The sequence below is a fragment of the Girardinichthys multiradiatus genome, chromosome 19, assembly GCF_021462225.1.
Source record: "Girardinichthys multiradiatus isolate DD_20200921_A chromosome 19, DD_fGirMul_XY1, whole genome shotgun sequence".
Taxonomy (NCBI): domain Eukaryota; kingdom Metazoa; phylum Chordata; class Actinopteri; order Cyprinodontiformes; family Goodeidae; genus Girardinichthys; species Girardinichthys multiradiatus.
The window spans coordinates 19,363,204-19,384,630 of record NC_061811.1 but is presented as its reverse complement, the minus strand read 5'-3'; the positions used below and the strand labels follow the sequence as shown (position 1 = coordinate 19,384,630).

Below are 21,427 nucleotides of genomic sequence, written 5' to 3'. Positions count from 1 at the left end.
TACACCTTGATCCCGGTAACCGATCCATGTCTAGACTCTACTACATCAACAAACCATGGTGAAGAAAAGCATCATATGATGATGAATAAACAGTTCTATTCAACATTTCATTACCAATGTGTAATAAGGGTCTGGAAATAAACTACATTAACAAATATTTCAAAAAGCTAGTACCCCAATAAGTTGGGTTATTTTGAAGAGGCCATCGCCTTGCTTATATCAACCCAAGCCAGTAGACAATTGTGTGAACTCTAAGGATGTTTTCATACCAGAGCTTTCTTGAGTTGCTTTAAACAAATAATTGTTTGTTTCTTTAGATAAGCCACTTCATTTAAGGAGATGTGAAAATATCTGCTTAACCATAATAGCATGCCATAATTATTCCTCTCTTCTGTCTTTTTACAATACTGCTTCATTTGTCTCATGTATTTATAACATGGTGAATATCTTACTGCTTTACCTGCTGCTCATACTCGGCAGCTTCATGTGATAGCGCCCCAATCAGCCGACTGTTGTAACATAAATGATTTCTAAGCCTTCTGGGAATAATGAGGCTGGACTGCATTTAATCAGCTCTTTTTTGTATCTGAAAACACAAAAAAGAGAATTTTCAATTCTTTTTTGGCTTTTGGACCACCTTAGCATAAAAAATGCAATACATAGACAGGACAAGCCTTGTGTGAATTATTTTACACTGATTACAGATTCTCTAAAACACATTTTCAATTCAGTGCAAACAAAACAATTTGGATTCTTAGTTTTCTAACAAAATATAAACATGTCCACTGGATTGTGTTGTGACACCTCTAGTAACTAAGTCATATGATTAGCTGCTCTGTCATTGGTTACATATTCCCAAATTACATTAAATGGCTGACTTGTCATTCTTATAGGCATTAGCTGCAATGCCAAGCCTTAATTATGTCCTTTTAATAATCCCATATCAAAAATCCAATCAAGATTTTTCACGCTTAACATTTTCAAACTACAATGCAAATGACAGAAAGGGTTCAAATCATATGCTGGCAAAAAACTGCCTAACCATACCCCCACTTCTAAGAAATCAGTGAGAAGACATACAGTGAAGTCGTTACAGAGAGGGAATGTAATATTCTGTCGGCCCTCAGCCAGACAGTCCAAAGAGAAAACAGCTGAATCATTAGACCAGACATAATGCAACCCCCCCCCCCCCCCCCCCCCCCCCCCCCCCCCAAAAAAAAAAAAACAAGGGGTGGAGGCAGAGGACTTTAAATGAGCACTTGGCACAAAAGGTATTCAGTATTTTTAATGATTTTGTGCTACAAGACAGTGAAACTCTGAGTTTTAAGAAGAGCTTAATGCACACAGATGAAAATGACTTAAAAAGCTAATAATGGTTGACCAATTATTTTGCACATTAATACCCCATTTAAACTAAAGATGGTAGAATTTAACAGAGCCTTATCTACATACCAGCTGTTGTGGGATGTCTATTAATCTTGAATATTCAGCTGAATGCTGGCCTGCAGGCAGAGTTCTGTAATCCAGCACCCAGAGAGGGAATCACACCAATAAAAAGGAAGGTAAAGAATGGCTCAGAGGTAAACTTTATGTTAAACTTTGTGTTTAACCGTGAAACAAAATGACAACTATCTTAAATCCTCTTCTAGTGTGCCTGGAATGTCTTGCTGCCTGTTGGAAGAGGGAAACTGTCCTGATCCTTACAGGGGACATTCCAGGTTAAATGTAACTACAACAACAAAACATAAAAATAACCTAAAGCTCCAGTTCTTCACTTTAGCACCGCAAGTGTTAAACACATAACCCTTTAATGTGATTCCATATAAAAAGGTTTCCAGACATTCTCACAATAAGAACTGTATTTCTCGTGGTTGAGGCAGCAAGTCGTTCATGGAACATTTCAGACAGCAGACTAAAAGAAGCCTGGATAGGAAGTCACGTCCTGACATGACAGCGAAGCAAAGTGAAGAGAAGAGTAGGGGGGGGGCAACATGTGGCTGCAGCTTCAAAGCCCACAGATTTAAGAGCTGGTGGGAAACCACTGTTTGCTACTCTGATCATCCCTCTAAAATACAATCCCTTCAGCTGTGTTCCTCACATAGGACTTTCATCTTCCGTTTGAGGGGAATCCAACCAAACCTTTGTCCACGGTAGTGAACTGACCACTATTGTCAGAGGACAGGACTTATTCTAAGTGCGGCTGTGGCGCTGGAGGCCTGACTTGACTATTTATTGCCAGCCATTAAGCCGATTTACAGGGTCATGTTTTATGAACTGCATTCTGGAGATATCAGACTGGCACATATCTGGATGGACTGGGCAGACGTTGAGCTTTGTGTTCAGACAGCCTGTGAAAGGAAATTGTTTAGCAGACTCGTGACAAGGAGGAGCCATTCACAAGTGCTTGTGGAGGTAGAAGAATTTCCTTCCTTTAATCTGAGAAGGTTAAACCTAGGCAAACAAATCAAGGGCAGAGTTTCTATCTACACTTTCCACAGATAACCATGCTAGAAATTAGGCCCGTTAAATAAATTATTATTATTATTGGCCTGTACAGGAATGGCTTATTTTTTATTTGAATAGAGGAAATATCCCTGGCTGATGTTGAACTTTATTGAGGAATCATATTTTAGCAGATCTTATCCTCCATTACCTAAAACAAGCAGGTGAAAACCTCTTGAGACATTTTATTAACCTCTGCTCTAAGATTTCCACAGGTCCTTTATACCTGCACGTCATGCACAAAAAAAGTTTGTTTTAAGGTCCAAGTTGCTGCAACCCTTATAAATCACTGTTACAGAATATCTTAAAGTGCTCAGGCTCCCTTTTGTCCATACGTGCATTAGATTCCCGGTTTATCCTGTGGCGAGTTCCCGTTAGTTTGGAGAGAGAAGGGGAGGGGGTGAGGGGGACAATAAAACGCTACTCACAGAATGGTTGTCTGCGGAGACACAGCCGGCACGGTTTCCAGGTTCAGATGCATACATCTCACCGTGGTTCGGAAACACAAGCAGCGGCTCGGACAGCAAAGCGCAGACTGCAGTCCGCAGGCGATCACCGCGAAAAGCGCCAGCAGGAGACGCAGAAAACAGAGCTGGCCAGCCCGGATCGCCATTTCCAGCAGTGAGAACCGAGCAGAGAGCAGAGAGCGCCAGCTGCCCTGCTCCAACACACACACACACACACACACGCTGTGGGAGAGGCGGACTCATGCACACACACCGAGACACGCAGCAAGTGGGGCAGGGTTATACTTCTGGCAACCAGAAAGCCAAATGGAAAAGAATGCAAAGATTCCCAAAGTTGTTTCACATTACAGCTATCTGACCACACACACACACACACACACACACACACACACACACACACACACACACACACACACACACGAATGGAATGCCTTACTTTGGACTTATTAAATTACATGAAGCACATTTGGCAAAGCGCCCCTAACCCTATACTCTAATTTTTCAAATTATATAGAAATACACAATAAATCAGATTCACTAATTAGTGTTGTGAGAAAACAACTTGAACCCTTGGAGATTTCTTCTGGTGTTGCTTTTTTTTTTCTGACAAAACAAAATTGCAAAGGTGTGTCCTGCTTCATCTAGGATACATTTAACAGAATTTCAGAAGCAGATCACCATACTGACAGTCACGCATGGTTTTGGTTGTGTGATAGTCTGGGGATGCCTTCCTGCTTCAGGACCGGGACGACTTGTAATCAGTGGAACCATGAATTCTGCTTTATACCAAAGAAACGAATGAAAATTTCCAGCCATCAGTTTGTGTCCTTAACGTTAGGCACTCTTGGGTCATGCAGCAGGACAATAATCTAAAGCAGACCAGCAAGTCCACTTCTTAATGGTTAAAAAAGAAGAAGGTTTTGGAAAATGTCTTAGTCAAAATGTAAGCTTCATTTTGATTAAGTTGATGTTGCATAATCTTAAACAGGCTGAAAAGGTCCAGTGTGGCTTAATCTGCAAAAAAGGAGTGTGCTAAACATTTTCCACCGAAATGTAAAAAATGTATTGCCCATTTACACAAACACTTGATGTCAGTTGTTGCCACCAAAGGAGTAGCAACCCGTTATTAGATTTAGGGCACACAAGAATGATTTGAATTAATTTTTTCCCCTTAAATAAAAGCCTTATGTGAAAACCTCTTTTTGTAATTAGTCAGGTTATCTTTGTCTGATGCGCCAGTAAAATAAGCGAAAACAGGAGGAATTTGTAAGAGGGGAAAAATGCTTTTTCACAGTACTATATAGACAGATTACATACAATGACACTCAGTACAATCTGATTCTAAACTTAACACAAAACAGTCCAATTGATGTCAGCTGGTCAAACGTTATCTATGTCAAGAAGTCCAAATGCAGTTGCTGACTTTACAGCAATCCCACCTCCAGAGCATGTGGTGACAATGGAAAGCTGTGACTCCTTTTTAACTGGAAGAAACATCCAGCAGAACAAGGCTCAGTTTGAGCAGCAATTTGGCACAACCAACTTAGGGTTGCAAACAGAAAAAGCAGTGTTTGTCTGTCTATCTGAGAACAGACCACATAAACTTTAATCACTCCTCAAGAATATTCTTTAGGAGTCTTCTGAGGCTTTCCATTCAAGTATAGTTTGGGGACTAAGTTTATTAGATCTTAATGTTTTGACCATAAAACAACATTACCAGCTCTGAGGAAAAAGTAATATCTGTATCTGAATCCTTCGATCTGTATCAACACAGCACAACACAGACATTTCCCCAGGCCATTCCTTACCTTTTTTTCAGGAGTCTTTTATCTAATCTCAACAGTGCTCTACAAATGTATTCGACCAAAATTTTGTTGTACTTGACTGGGATTTTATGTAACAGACCATGAAAATGTTTTAATCCGAACCATTCTATTGCACCTCTTGGTATATGTTTTCGGTTCTTGTCCACATGAAAGGTGAATCTCTGTACCAGTCTCTGTACTGACCTTTTGCAGCCTCTGAAAGACTGTTTTGGAGGATTGGCTTGCATTTAGCTCCATGTATTTTCCATCAACTCTGATCACCTTTACAACCTCTGCTGATGAACAGCATCCCCACATCATATTGCCACCACCATGTATTTATACTGAGTAGATTACAATAGGGTATTTTCTAGTTAATACTTAGGAGATTTCAGAAGGCATTTAATTCCACTGGACTTTAAAAGAGGCATCGGAGTAAATGCGGCTGCATTAAATTGCACACCAAACATTTCAGTTTTTTATTTGTTTAAAATGATTGAAACCATATATGACGTCTATTTTATTTAAAATGTGTGCACTTTGTGTTGCTCTTTCACCAGACAATCCCAATAAAATCTTTTAAGGTTTGTGTAGCCATATGTTAAGATTTGATAACATTTCAAGAGGTGTAAATACTTTTTTGTGATTACAAGACAACTAACAAACTGGATGTCATTATAAATGCTATATGATATAACATCTGTGGTCTTGGTGTCACATTATATTTACTTACCTTTGTTTAATTCATTTAAATTAAAAGCACTTTTTTAACCCCAAAAAGCATTTAAATAATAATGGATGTATGGTAATTAGGTCTCACAACTGGTTAATATTTTAAATAAAAAAAAGAAAGCATTAAACTTCCTGTGCATCATTTTACCAGAGGTGTTGTTATCAAAGTTTGGGTTTGCCACCATCTGCTGGAAGATCTGAATAAAACATGGGAAAAAACACCCAAATTACGAAAGTACACACAGGCTGCTAAAACAGCTTGAATACAAATATAACATCTAATGTATAAATAATTTTATATATATTCAAATAATTTTAAAATACATTAAAGGAGCTGGTATTTAGGATAAGTGTGCCAGCTGAATGAGGCTTTTAAAGTCTCTGCTCCTTATTCTGAAAAATAAGTTGCTCCCAAGTGAAGTTCCTGTTAGTTGTGGTTTAGCGTGTCAAGCCTTTTAAACTATCTTTTGTCTCAAACTGAAATCATACACCCTCTGTTTTTGTTTCTTGATGCTGTGGGGTTTTGCAGGTCAGAGGCAGTTGTGTGTGTTGTTGCCAATCCATGTTGTCATTGTCAGCTTATCCTATTACTAACAATACTTTTCCGTTTGCTATTGTTAGAGCTTCCTTATACTGACCAACAATAGACACTGCAATGATAAGCAAAGGCTTTGTTTGAGTTCCCTAATGGTTTCATCATAAACACTGAAACGATCTGTATGTCTGTTCTGCTGTATGACTCTTCTTTGTTGCCAGTTAAAAAAAGAAGCAGTGTACTATTTAAGCAGCAGGAAGTCAACTTTCAGGCTAAATAGACAACAGTGCACCCAAATAAACTGACTTATTGTCTACATCATTGCCCCTCTCCTCTCTGTGCTTTCAGAACTGACATCTATTTTTTAGCTAATAGGGTAGAAAACTCAAATTGCCTCATTAGCTTAAATCATGCTGCTACCTCCTTAAAGGGGGTCTGGCAGCTGTACTGAAAACTGCATCCAAGAGATCAGTTCAGCTCAAACGTCTGGCTGAGACCTTGTATAGTAACAAAAGAAACAAACGAAAAAAAACAAAAAAAAAACAGAAATATGATCAGTATTACAATAATAGAAATCTAGTTCTACAAAATATGTGAGATACTACACCAATCAAATATTCCCTGTGATGGACTGGCGACCTGTCCATTGTGTACACCGCTTTTCGCCCAATGACCTCTGGAGGCACCAGCTAACCCCATGACCCTACAAAGATAAGTGGGTATAGAAAATGGATGGATGGCTTTTGTATCCAATAACTTAAGCTAATTCTGATTGAATTTACCTGTTGATCAAGCCATGTAAGGGGCCATTTTCATTTCTGATTTAAATTCTGGGTTTAAATTAAGAACTGGAACTGGAGAGAAACGAACCCGGTGGTTCACAGGGAGAAAAGAGAGTAAAAACTCCCATTTTACAACAATGTCTTTCTGTACTTCAAAATGCCCTCAAAGGTTGTAAACTGAGTGTTTTAAGGATATCAAGAAAATCCGCCAATTTACTCTATAAAGCTGCAGCTAAGGAGTCAACGTATTACACTGCAATGCAACAGTGCTATAAGAATCTTTTTTGAAACATTATGACTGCAGTATAACAAACTTTCAAACTTTGACCCATTATATAAGCCCACCCCCAAAAAAAATTTCATTCACAATTTGAATTGAGCTTATTCAGGCTTGCTTTGTATTTTGTTGAACTATAAGTGAAATGTATTAAAAATGATTGAGACTGACTGGTTTATGACAAATTCAAATTAAATTTTACATGATTTACATCTCCTTTTAAACATTTTATGTGTACCCACTCCTGTTCAACTGTAAGGTTTTTGTGAGATCATAAAAACTATTTTCAAACCTTTTTCACATTTTAATTGACACATATTCTGTTACAATTCTGCAAAAAAACAAAAAAAATAAATAGCTGCACAGCCTGATTACAGTGCCCACACATGTAAACTAATACTTTATTATAGAAGCTTATGATTTAAAAACGCCATTCATTCTTCTTTGCATGTTTGTCAGCATCCCACATCTTGACTTGGTAATATTTGCCCAATCTAACTCGCGAAAGTTCTTCAGCTCTATCAGATGGTCAGGACATCTCTTGCCCACATCCCTCTTCAAGTGACTCAATGGATTTTCTGTGGTCTTTAGGCCTGGACTTTGGCTAGGCCATTCCAGAAATATGCTCAGGCTTACTGGAATGCTGAAAATTAAATTCCCTTCATTTTAAGTTTAAGACACCAGATGGTTTTGGATGAAGGCTGACATATTCGGTGCATGATTTCAGTAACCTTGACAAAAAAGCAGGTCCGGATGAAGAACAGTAACCCCAGATCATGATGCAACCACCACCACTGTGTGGATGATGTTCTTTCGGTGCCAACGATGCCTTTTGGAATTGTGGATAAAACATTTAGGTTTGGTTTCCTCAGATTGTAACATCTTCTCCCACAAGGTTTTGGTTGGCTTTAGACAGGCATAGATGTCTTCTTTGAAACAAAAGGCTTTTGACCTGATACCGTACTCCTTGATCCAGAGACATTGGACATTGGTGTCATTTGTAGAAGACAACCAATGTTGGACAGAAACAATTGTAGCTCCCCTTTAGTCATGTTGTTGGCTTCTGGGCAGCTTCCCTGTGGACATTTGCACAACTAGGGGATGCTCTCACAATAAATTTTACATATTGCTGACACAAAATAAACCATTTTACAGGCCTCTGGCAACACATTGTTTTCTTTATTCTGAGTAAGATGTGTCAACATCCAGCATGACAAAATTGTACAAAGTTCACAATTTATAAATGAAATATCACAGCAACTTGTGATCTCACACATTTATAGCAAAATTAAAATGTCAACAAATCCATGCTGTGTAGTACAAAAATAAATCAAACTTCAGTTCCACAGAGAGAGCACAATAGTTTATACAAAATCCTGTCTTTGTTAATGGCGGCTGAAATCAACCTCAAAATGAACCGGCCCCAAGAAAGTAATAAACTCTAAAGAATCCACAATAATGTATATGAAAATTGAGCATTCTAAATATGTGACAAACCTCTTGTGTGTCCCTATAGTCACAGATAACTCTTTTCAGATTTGTTATTTATGCACCAACGTCGGATGAGCAGCTGGTTTGTGCTTTAAAGTCCCTTTGTCCATTTTTCACCGTTAATGAGAATTAATTCAATAACTGGTACTAACTATAACTCTACTGAAGCATTAATATATTGGCAAAAAGCTGCAGACACAATGCTGTGGAGAAAAGGGCGAATGCAGTCATGTATGATGGGTAGTAGAGTCCTAAATGAGGACCCGTAAAGTACAATAGATGATATTCAATCAGGTGAACCACGAGCACCTTTTTGCATTAGCTCTCGAAAAGGCAAATTCTGAACATGATCACTAACAACTATGGTGACAGAATGGAGGGCTGCGTACTCATACTCTGTGAAGGTTTCCAAGCTTTCACCTCATCTGCTTTTTTGTTTTTGTTTTTCAAACCTTGAACTGATTGACTATTTAATCCTTTGTACAGTGATTAGATATAAAGTGCTGCTGGGGGGGATAACTTCATCTTCCTAAACCGTAGCAAAAAATGAAAGAAATTTAATGTTTTTACACTTTATGACAGCCTAAAATATAACTGCTAAGGTTATTATCATCCTTTCGTCTGATTTCAGAGTCCCTGTTCCTCCTCTCTTTTTGCACTCAGTGAGAGGAAATCCACACCTGCAGTGGCTCCAAGCGGTTGGATGCTCCGATCATGTGCCGAAGAGGTCACCTGGAAAAATTGCACGCCGCCATACGTAAGGATAATATCTTCAAGGAGAAGTGCAAATAGTCTACTGGCACATAAGTGGGGACAACGACCCTGTAAGTCCCGCTCTCTATAAATACTCTCTACAAAACCTTTTCTTCTCCAGCTCACGGGTAACTGCGATTAGTTTCTGTAAGAACATCAAAACATGGAAACGAAGGTGTCCCTGTGCAAAGTCGTACAGAAAAAAAAGTTCAACTCATATACTTTTTACTCCTAAAACTCAATGTCCAGGTTCCCTCCTCTTTTTTAAAAAGACATTTCGTATTAAAAGATTTGTATAAAAATCAATATTTTACATAGGCTATATTAAAAAGATTCATGTTACCCCGCTATGCTTATAAACAAGAGATTGCATATACCCAACTTTTTTTTCCTTTTTGCAGATTGCATCGCGTATACCTCTTTTTAAACAAATGATTTTGTTTTTATATTGCTGAGACATTTAATGATCCTAGCAACATACCATTGATCAGATTTGATTCTTAAAAAAGGCTAAAATCTTGCCTCTATAGGTCATTGTCTTTAAACATCTTTTCTACCTCAAACTAATTTAGGGATGAGCATGAGAACATGCAAATTGGCTCTGCTAGATACAGTAATGGGGGGAGGGGGTTTCCACCATCAGGTTTCCGTGTAATGATGTTTAAAATATAACTTCATACATTCATACAGACATCAGGTAATTCTCTTCCCCAAAATTCATTTACAGCACTGATTAAAAATGGCCCCACCTACAGCGACACATCTTTACTCTTCGTCATAACAAAGCACAAATGATTCTCAAGCATTTTTTTTTTTTTAAATAAAGCAATTCACAAACCAGTTCTTGCTTTTTGACAATCTACACGCAGGAAGAAGATAAAGAAGGGTGGGAAAACATCTCAGTTCATCAAGTCCAGAATCATCCAGTGGAAAATAAAAAGCTTCTTCCTTGCTTGTAGTTCTCATTTTTCACCGTCCACTTTTTTTTATTTATCTGAAATGCTTTGTTTTGTCGATCAATAAAAAGAACCTCTGTTTTTGTTAGCTTACTGTTCAGAAATATACACTAAAAATGTGCATACATGAGCAGCTAGAAACATTACATGACACTATGTCAGCTCATATGAAAACGTACAAAATGTAAATGTCCTCAAAAACTATTTAGCGATTTACTCCTTTATGTTCTTCCTCAAAAGCAAGACCCAAAACAAAAGAAAGAAAGAAATAATTTTGAGGTCTTTCTAAGCATAATACCTCATTTTTTTCTCCAAAGAACAGAATTCAGAATATATATAACACTATATCAAATTACTGCACCGAACCGAGGAGGTCAAACCGTCACTGCATCTCTTTCTTATGGAGGGGACCAACGTCTCCCCGAGATGTTACACTTGAATCCCTTGAACTGCTTGCTTGATGTTTTCCAGCAGAGCTTTGTTTTCTGCGCTCTGGTACTGGTCTTGATTTGTGTAGATATCCGTCAGAGTTGTGACATAGGCGTCAAAGTTCTGATCACCTAATGACTCCTGCAAGAGCAAACGAAAGCTTCTGTTAGCGATAGTTAGAACATGTGCAATCCTAAAGGTTTCTTCAGATTTTCATTGAACAAGAGAAAAAGTCCAGTTCCCTTTAGTTCAAGATGACAGAAACATTACGTTCTGTTATGGATAAGATTGAAGCACGCTCTTGTTCAGTTGCAGGGTTTTACAGATCAGAACATAAAAACATAACTACAACCTTTCACAGGAGATGTTAGGATTTCCTGTGAAAGGTTGTAACACAACTGTTAAGACAGGTTGGCTCTACAGGGCACTATTTGAAAAAAGCAGCTGCCAAATAGATAGTTTCCTCCCCCCAGGCTGAACATGACCACCTTACATTTATGTTTATGAAGGCATCAAAACTGTGAATTCACACATATAGAATTATGTAGCAAACAAAAAATTGTAAAAGAACTTTGAATATGTTTTATATTTTAGATTCCTTAAAGTAGCTGCCCTTCGGTGTAATGACTGAAATATTAACCTTTGACCGTCTCTCAATGAACCTCTGGGAAGTTCTTTCAAGACTCTTTGGAAAACCATTTCAGGTGACCACCTCATGAAGCTCATGGAGAGAATGCAAAGGGTGCAAAGAAGTCATCAAGGCAAAGGGTGGCTATTTTCAAGAATCTAAAATATATTAATGTTTAGAGTTATTTCACACTTTATGTTTACTACATAATTCCATGTGTGTTCATTCATAGTTTTGTTGCCTTCGGTGAGAATCTACAATATAAATAGTCATGAAAATAAAGAGACCCATTAAATGACAAAGGGTATCTAAAATGTTTGACCAGTAGTTCTGACATTCTGGTTAGCCCAAAATCTTCACTCAAATTTGAGATGATAAATCAGGCGTCATTCTGTCTGTTAACATTATTGTTTGACTGAACATGCAGCTTGCTGTGTGTAACCAACCTCTTGAGTTAAATTCTGATCTAAATGTGTAGAAAAGGTTTGTTACCATTAAAAAGTTGGTTATTCAAATGTACAAGCTAATATTCTTGATTAAAGTATAAAAATATCCTCCATAATTCCTTTTTATTGAGTATTCCAGAAACTCTTTCTAACTTCAGTTTTGATGCTCAAGCCAAATATTTTTTTTCTTTATTTCAAGTAATGTTAAGAGTCATTGCTTTAACTTCCTGACTCAAAACAAAGTATGCTCACTCTTACCCCAGCTACCGCACTTCATCCAGTAAATAGCTAGGTATAATAATAACTAATATGCTTACAAATTTCTAATGGTTTCATTTACATAATTTATTTACCTAATATTTCTCCCAAAAACTCCAAAAGTGTGCAAATGAGGTAGAAGAAAAATACAAAACTACATAGAAATTGACATCAAAAAGCTCAGTAATAAAATGCTGCTTAAAAGTAAAATAAGTCACTGAAACTAGATTTGCCAAACTGTATGTAAAGTACGGGGAAAATATTACCCAAATATTACACAGCCTGTTGACTGTTCTATACACTTGTTTTGTATGCATCCTAAATGACTTAAAAATCCATTTATCCAAGGTTGTGTCACTGGGGTCACAATCCCAGTAAGGAAACTCAAATATCCCCCTGCCTGGCGACACTCTCCACCTTATTCTGGGGGGATCCTAAGGGCTTGTAGACCAGGAAGGATATAGAGATCCTCTAGCGAGCTTTAGGTTTTAATGTGGGCTCTTCTTCCAGTAGGAGACGCCCGCAAAGATCTCCAAAGTGAGGTGCCCAGGAGGCATCGTTATCAGATGCCTCAACCACCTTTACTGACTCATATCGATGTGAACAAGGGGGTACTCTACTTATATATATTCAAGCTTCTCCCCCTATCTGTAAGGCGGAGTCAGGCCACTCAATGAAGGCTAGCTCATTTCAGCTGCTTGTATCCGAGAGATTGTTCTTTTGGTTACAATCTATGTATGTCTCATATGTGAGGGTCAGGTAGAAGACAACCCAGTAAATTGGCTTATCTCTTTCTTAACCAAAACAGACCAGATCAACAGCTGCATTACTGCAGGAATAGGTCCATTCTTTCTTAATGCAAGAATTCTTAAAACATATAAAAGAAATTGACTTCCTATATTTGCTTTACTTAGTCTTCCAAATTGATAGAATTATTGAACTCAAAAGTAAGAAATTCACAGTCTTATAGTCAAAAACCTATTTTTTTTTAAAAAAATTAACTAATTTACTAATGTACAAAACATATATTTTAAATAGTTTTTCAGCACAATAGTTAAATCAAAATGTGATTTAACTATATAGTATTGTGATATAGTGATTTTGTGATGCCTTTTGTTATGTTATTTGAAGTTTTTCTGAGGGAAAAATAGTTTCAACCTTTGTTTTGTAATCATAAATATTTTTTGTTCTGTTGAAACCTATAGTTTAGAATTATTTTATTTCAAAGGTAGTGATAAAAGGAATATTTTGTAATTAATGCTGATTAACCTTTATTTTTATAGCTCCTTCCAAAAGTGTTCATACTTCTTCACTGTATTCACATTTTGCCAGGTTACAGCCACAGTCTTCAATGTGTTTTACATGATTTTTATGTAAATGACTAATGACCAAGTTCCATGTAATTGTGAAACGCAAAGAAAATGGTTTTCATTTTTTTTACAAATACAAATCTGAAAAGTATGGCCTATTCACTTGACAACTATTCTATATTTTATCATTTAAAACCTCAACAAAATAGTTAGTTGTTAACGTGACCAAACGTGAAAATGTCCAAAGGCTGTGAATACTTTTTCAAGGTACAGGGTATACTTGGTTTTTCTATTGAAAAAAACACAACGTACCACATTCAAATGCACAGCAGGAAAATGCATCGTAAAGTGAGAGACTTACTTGCTGGTGCATCTGTAAGCAGCTGTTATTCCTTAGAGGAAGTTCTTTTTCCAGTGGTTTCTGCAGACAGTCAAGAAAGACAGATTTCTTTAAACAGGACGAGTTCAAACAAGATGCTATTCCTAAAATCAAACACTAGAGGGCAGTATCTATTAAACAGGCCACAAGCTATAGATCTAAAAAATCTAACTTGAGCATAGATAACGACCTGCAGGACATCACGACAAAGCCCATTGGTGATTTAAGGAGAGTTAAAATTACATTTTATTTACCAAACTTCTTTATCTGCACAACTCCTGGGATTTAAAAGCAACATACCATAACAGAAATGGCTCTCACATTTCAGAGAACATTTGATTCTTCGCTTTGTCAGTGATAGATCTATTACGCAAGAGACCATCAAGAAAAGAATGGCAGCATGAGGGACAAAGCAGGACAAAATTGTCTGTGATTACTTTAAAAACTCAGGAACAAAACGAGCAACAAAAAAACGAATGAAAGAGAACAGAATGCGTTGTCTGAAGCACATGAAAAAGGTGGGGTTTTATCTTTCAAAAAATAACCTCAGTGTGAAATACAATGATGGCAAAGGCTGACTTTGAGAATTCAATAGCCACAAAATCACTCCTTTAATCATTGCTCCCCTGTGAAAGTAAACAAAACCTCAACATATTGTTTTGTTTATGCTGAATTTCAGCTCTCACAGTTGCTGCAACTCTGCCTTCATTTCACAACTCCCCCTCAGCCTTTGGAAAGACAAGCGATGCTCCACACTTTAAAGTAAGCATGCACAGAAAGCCGTGGGAAAATATGCACAGGAAAAAGCTACGGTTAACTATGTTCTGTGACTTTCTGGCTCGCCCGTTTCCTGGTGGCCCTTACCATATGAGGGAGCTGGACATTAGCTAAACTGTTAATCAGTGAGTGGCTGAGGTTGGCCAGCTCATGCAGCAGAGATTCATTTTGCTGTTCAATCACCTTGTTTTCCTCCTCTATGGACTTCAAGTTGGTCTCCATTGTTGTGATCTGCAGAGAGGAAGGGTGGAAACACAGTGTGTTACAGGTTTCCCCTTTGCCAATTAAGAAAAAAACTCAACGTGGCAGACAGGCAGGGGTTGTGGACTCACCTGTGTTCTGAGTTTGATCATATCTGCCTCCACTTGTGAATTTGATTCACTTAAATCTTTGATTTCATCATCCAGCTGCTTGATCTCCTCTTCATGCTCCAGCCCTGTGGACAATGAGACGCATTAACCCCTAAATTCATTTAGAAGGTGAGTTTGACAATGTCCACCTCTACAAAAGGCAACTGCAGCTGGTCACGACTCAACAAATTATATTATAAGCTTTTACCATCTCTTTGAAATGGTCTGAATAATTCCAGACTGTCCCTCAAGATTGGAGCCATTCATATCATTATTACCTATGAATGGCAGTTATTTTCTGCCACACGCAGACACACACACGCACACACACACACACACACACACACACACACACACACAAAATATGAAAAATGGTTCTCACTCAGCAACAAGTACAAGAACACACACACACACACCACTCTGATTGGTTTACTATCCGTAACTGGAACTCTGCTCGGTAAACCATTCCACATTCCTTGTTCCTGATTGGCTACATTGTGTGGCTGAGCTTACCGTTGCTGGCACGTTGGTGCTTTATTGTTAGCATTTCCACTCCCGAGAGTCTGGCTTTCCTCATGGCGGAGGTGGCGCGTGGACAACCCGACAGACTGCAGGCGCAACCAGAAGCAAGCTCTCTTTCAGTATGTGGCTTCAGGGCTTCCACATCAACATACACTAATAACTATTGTTTACACACTGCCTGTGTATTATTTGCCCTGAGCTTAAAGACAAATGACTGACTGTAGATCACACCAGTTGATACCTGAAAATCTTTGAGAGTCTGTAGATTTTACTTGTGCACAGCGGTTAGATGTTACACCCACCAGTCATTGATATCTGAATCATTATTATCATTATCATTTATTTTTTTTACAGTGGAATGATCATACAACAAACAACTAAGCTTTTGCAGTTTTCGGTCAGTTAGGATTACCATAATTATTTTTATTTGTTAAATGCCAGAAGAATGATGGAGAGAACTTTTTTTTTTTTTTTAGATTATCTTCTTTTCTTGAAAATAAAACTTTTCATACACACACTGTGATCACAATACATTTAAACAAATAAAGAAAGTCCCAATGATGATTCTAACGCTTTATAAAGTTAATTCACAATATCTAAGGTAAATGTAGACACCCCTGTGGATGTGTTTTAAGGCACCACCTCAACCACAATGCTTCCTTGTACAATGTCATATAAAAATAAAAATAATAAACATAAAACACAAGACAAAAACATAAAAAATAAATTTCAAAAAGAGATTTGAGGACCTCGACCAATCTGGTTAATCCGTGGGTATAATTTTCACACACCTTAAAGTGCTGCATTCATCTGTCTAAAAATATACACTAAATTGCAAAAAGTATGGCGGAACACCACAAAATCAATTAATTTTGATGCTCCAATCACTTCCATGGTTGCAGGTGTATAAAGTTTGATGTGGAGAAGCTTGACCAGCTTGCACAGAGTCCTGATCTCAATCTTCTTAAACACCATTGGGATGAATAAGGGCAGAGGCTGCAAATCTTGTTTTTCCTCATCTAACTACACACTAAACCTCGTGGAAGTTGTTTACAGAATAGTTAAAGTTACTATTGTTGCCAACGGTGGGTCCATCAACAAATTGGACCTTATAGATTAGGAATAGGATGTCATCAAAGTTTATGTACTTGTAAAATTAGACAGACAGAAACTTTTTGCATTATAGTGTATTTGCAAGTAAATAGACCACAGGAAAGCCCAGCCATCATACCTTTCAGCAACAGGGTGGGTTTTGTGACACAGATAAGTACATCAACCATGGAACTAAAGCAGAAGTTGTGAAAATGCTGGCTTGAACTAATAAGAGTGTCCTAACCCACGTTTCAAAAACTTGGAATATTGTGAAAGAGTTGAATATTTTTTGTCAAGCCATTATTTCTTGTAATTTTGAATATTTTGGCTTACAGATAGTGAAAACCCCATTGAGACATTGAATCTCTCGGAAAATTAAAATATTCCATAAGATCATTGAACAAGCTTTGGGTACCTTTGGCCGTGTGGGCATGTGCCAAGTCCTGCTAGATAATGAAACCAGCATCTCCATAAAACCTGTTAGCAGAAGTAGGCATAAAGTAATATAAAACTTCCTGGTTGATGACTGTTTCGACTGTGAACTTCAGAAAACACAGTGGGCCAAGACCACCAGATAACATTGCCCCTCAAATCATCACAGACTGTGGAAACTTTAAACTAGATATCAAGGAATGTGGATTCTGTGCTTCTCTACTTTTCCTTTGGGACCTTGATTTCCAAATGAAATGCAAACTTTATTGTCCCTGGTTCCGGAGTGGCTTGACATGAGGAACAGAAAATTTGTAGCCCATGTGTACGATAATCTCTGTGCAGTGGCTCTTGAGGCTGTGACTTCAGCCACAGTCCACTCCTTGTGAAGCTCCCCCAAATTCTTGAATGGATTATTCTTGACAATCCTCTCAAGGTTGTGGTAAATCCTGTTGCTGGTGCACTTCTTGCGAACACATTTTTTCCTTCCACTCAACTTTCAATGAATATGGTTGGATACAGAACTCTGTGAACAACCAGCTTCTTTAGCAATGACCTTTTGTGGCTCACCCTTCTTGTAGAGGTGTCAATGGTCAATGACTGTTTTCTGGACATCTATCAAGTCAGCAGTCTTCGTCATGATTGTGTAGCCTTTGACCCAGACTAAGACACAATTTAGAGGCCCAGGAATCCTTTCCAGGTGTTTTGAGGTAATTAGTTGATTTGGATGTGAAACCATGACTTTTATTTTAACTTTTATAGAATGTTTAAATTTTCCAAGACACTGAATTTTAGGTTTTTATTATCAGTAAGCCACTATCATCAAAATGACAGAAAATAAAGGCTTAAAATATGTCACTCTATGTAAAATGAATCTATACAATATATGACTTTCACTTTCTGACATAAGTGAAAATATTGTTTCGGAATATTCAAATATTTTTTTAGATGTACATCTGGAGGAAAACAGGGGAAGCTTGCAATGCTGAGAACAGCATCCCAACATCAACTTCATGTGCACTTTAAAAATAGACAACACGATAAGGAAAGAACATCATGTGGAAAAATGGAAACAACATCTCAAGACATCAGCCATGATGTTAAAAGATGGGTGTAAATGGACAATGACTTTAATCATACTGTCAAATTAGTTACAAAACGTGTTACAAAGGTGTGCCTACAAACCTGAATCAGTCATACCACTTTTATCTGGAGGACTGGGACAAAATTCCAGCATACTATTGCAAGAAGCTTATGAAGGATAAATGTCTGACACAAGTCATACGGCCTCAATGGTAATTCTACTGAATACTGAATTTATTAATAATGTAAACGTCTGACTTTAAAGAAAGTAAAAAATATTCATTCAAAAATTTTCCCTCTCATGTCTCTGGCATTGAGTAAATTGAAATGATTTTAATAATCCTAACTGACTTATAGCAGAAGAAAATTTTTCTCATTTAATGTCAGACAGTGAAAAACAATGGTTATTGTTCTTTTTCTGCAGTGTATATAAAATCTGGGTTTAATAGGGATGGGCTAAAAGCAGTTTCAGAAGCTTAATATTCTCCAGCATTGCCTAAAGAAAAAAAAAAACATCCTGGTAAATAAAGCTGATTCTGCTCCTGATTCCAAAATAAGTTTTGATTTGGGATCATTGTCTGGTTGGAACACCCAACGGTGCCAAAATTGTACTCATCTGACCCAAACTGTTACCTCTGAACTCTGAATAAGAAAGCAACAATCAGGTTAGGCTTTTAAACCTAAGAACACTGTATCACTTGTCAAAGATGATGGTGGCAGCATGATGCTGACGGCCTCTTTCACCAGTAGTAACATTGCTTTGTACGAAATGTATATAGTGCATGGAATAAACTAATTCTTTAAGGTCACATGAAATCAGCAGCCAGATCGTTAAAACTTAGACACAATTGGGTGTTCCAGCGGACAATGACCCTAAACACACATCAAAATGGAATGGATAAAGCAGTCTAACATTAAGCTGCTGGTGTGGCCCAGACCTGAACCCAGAGGGGAATTAGATGTGGCCAGAAATTAGCAAATTTGACCCTTTGTGGATTAAAGAAAATCTATAGTAAATTTAAACTTCTACACCAAATTCTTGTTTTAAATTCCATTGTTTGTTGTGTAATTATACCACCACATTAAAAGAATGATTAAAATACATCATTAAAACCCCAATTTTTTATAACATTCATCTTCATAATGATTCAGTATAAACATCTGACAGCGCTGTACATCCTGCTGATATTCTAGATGTTGCTCACCATTAATTGATTAATCTCAATATGCTTTGATTTGCTGTATTCCTAATTCTATATTGACAAACTGATGATCCTCTTTCAACTGCAACCCTGTATGTGTGACCATTTGACATTATCTGCTTTTCTGATTCAATGCTGATTATTACAATATTCAACACCAGTAGGATTTTTGTCCTAATTTGGCTCCTGAAATTAAGGAGCACAGAGTTCTTTCCACCTGGTGCATTTAAATTTAATGACATGTAAAAGATTCCCTCTTTAAGTTCAACATTTTGTGAGTAAGAAACATTTTTCAGGCCACCTTTATTACTTGTCATTTTTCTATATACTTCACAGATGAAATCTGGGTTATTTTTGCAGGGCCAAAAGCATGCATCTTAAAATTTTGCACCTGACATGATAGTAGCCACACGTAGTATGGAAAACAAAGGAGGCCAAAATCTCTTGACTTTTCACATGTCTATGACATGCTGTTGACCTATAATGTGCAAGCAAGAAACACTTGGATTGTGTGTTGTTTGCATGTTAGGTACAGTACAGACCAAATGTTTGGACACACCTTCTCATTGAAAGAGTTTTCTTTATTTTCATGACTATGAATATTGTAGCTTCACACTGAAGGCATCAAAACTATGAATTAACACATGTGGAATTATATACTGAACAAAAAGTGTGAAACAACTGAAAATATGTCTTATATTCTAGGTTCTTCAAAGTAGCCACCTTTTGCTTTGATTACTGCTCTGAACACTCTTGGCATTCTGTTGATGAGCTTCAAGAGGTCGTCACCTGAAATGGTTTTCCAACAGTCTTGAAGGAGTTCCCAGAGATGCTTAGCACTTGTTGGCCCTTTTGCCTTCACTCTGCGGTCCAGCTCACCCCAAACCATCTCGATTGGGTTCAGGTCCGGTGACTGCAGAAGCCAGGTCATCTGGCGCAGCACCACATCACTCTCCTTCTTGGTCAAATAGCCCTTACACAGCCTGGAGGTGTGTTTAAAGGTCATTGTCCTGTTGAAAAATAAATGATGGTCCAACTAAACACAAACCGGATGGAATAGCATGCCGCTGCAAGATGCTGTGGTAGCCATGCTGGTTCAGTATGCCTTCAATTTTGAATAAATCCCCAACAGTGTCACCAGCAAAGCACCATCACACCTCTTCCTCCATGCTTCACGGTGGGAACCAGGCATCCATTCACCTCTTCTGCGCCGCACAAAGACACGGTGGTTGGAACCAAAGATCTCAAACTTGGACTCATCAGACCAAAGCACAGATTTCCACTGGTCTAAGGTCCATTCCTTGTGTTCTTTAGCCCAAACAAGTCTCTTCTGCTTGTTGCCTGTCCTCGGCAGTGCTTTCCTAGCAGCTATTTTACCATGAAGGCCTGATTCACACAGTCTCCTCTTAACAGTTGTTCTAGAGATGTGTCTGCTGCTAGAACTCTGTGTGGCATTGACCTGTTCTCTAATCTGAGCTGCTGTTAACCTGTGATTTCTGAGGCTGGTGACTCGGATGAACTTATCGTCCGCAGCAGAGGTGACTCTTGGTCTTCCTTTCCTGGGCAGGTCCTCATGTGAGCCAGTTTCTTTGTAGCGCTTGATGGTTTTTGCAACTGCACTGGGGGACACTTTCAAAGTTTTCCCAATTGTTTGTACTGACTGACCTTCATTTCTTAAAGTAATGATGGCCACTCGTTTTTCTTAACTTAGCTGTTTTTTTCTTGACATAATACAAATTCTAACAGTCTATTCAGTAGGACTATCAGCTGTGTACTGTATCCACCTCCTGCACAACACAACTGATGGTCCCAACCCCATTTATAAGGCTTGAAATCCCACTTATTAAACCTGACAGGGCACACCTGTGAAGTGAAAACCATTTCAGGTGACGACCTCTTGAAGCTCATCAACAGAATGCCAAGAGTGTGCAGAGCAGTAATCTAAGCAAAAGGTGGCTACTTTGAAGAACCTAGAATATAAGACATATTTTCAGTTGTTTCACACTTTTTTGTTCAGTATATAATTCCACATGTGTTAATTCATAGTGCAAAAATAACATACACTGCTCAAAAAAATAAAGGGAACACTTAAACAACACAATATAACTCCAAGTAAATCAAACTTCTGTGAAATCAAACTGTCCACTAAGAAGCAACATTGATTGACAATCAATTTCACTGCTATTGTGCAAATGGAATAGACAACAGGGGGAAATCTTTGG

General features: G+C 37.8%; 2 protein-coding genes across 7 annotated transcripts in view; both read right to left on the bottom strand.

The window, feature by feature from the left end:
* LOC124855355 (peroxidasin) overlaps positions 1 to 3,217 on the bottom strand; it is a 77,538-nt gene extending 74,321 nt beyond the window's left edge. Inside the window, exon 1 of the mRNA XM_047345137.1 lies at positions 2,931 to 3,217. Within this exon, the coding sequence (XP_047201093.1) occupies positions 2,931 to 3,115 (185 nt within the window). The 5' untranslated portion in view covers positions 3,116 to 3,217. The remainder of the gene's footprint in view (positions 1 to 2,930) is intronic.
* Positions 3,218 to 8,258: 5,041 nt separating this feature from the next.
* Positions 8,259 to 21,427, bottom strand: part of myt1lb (myelin transcription factor 1-like, b) — a 152,605-nt gene continuing 139,436 nt past the window's right edge. For 5 of the 6 annotated variants that reach the window (XM_047344874.1, XM_047344875.1, XM_047344869.1 and 2 more), the window contains 5 exons: positions 15,391 to 15,485; positions 14,860 to 14,963; positions 14,615 to 14,758; positions 13,733 to 13,792; positions 8,259 to 10,870 (listed from right to left, as the gene is read on the bottom strand). In XM_047344874.1, the coding sequence (XP_047200830.1) occupies positions 10,730 to 10,870; positions 13,733 to 13,792; positions 14,615 to 14,758; positions 14,860 to 14,963; positions 15,391 to 15,485 (544 nt within the window). In that variant the 3' untranslated portion in view covers positions 8,259 to 10,729. The remainder of the gene's footprint in view (positions 10,871 to 13,732; positions 13,793 to 14,614; positions 14,759 to 14,859; positions 14,964 to 15,390; positions 15,486 to 21,427) is intronic. The other variant, XM_047344873.1, reaches the window with a different exon arrangement.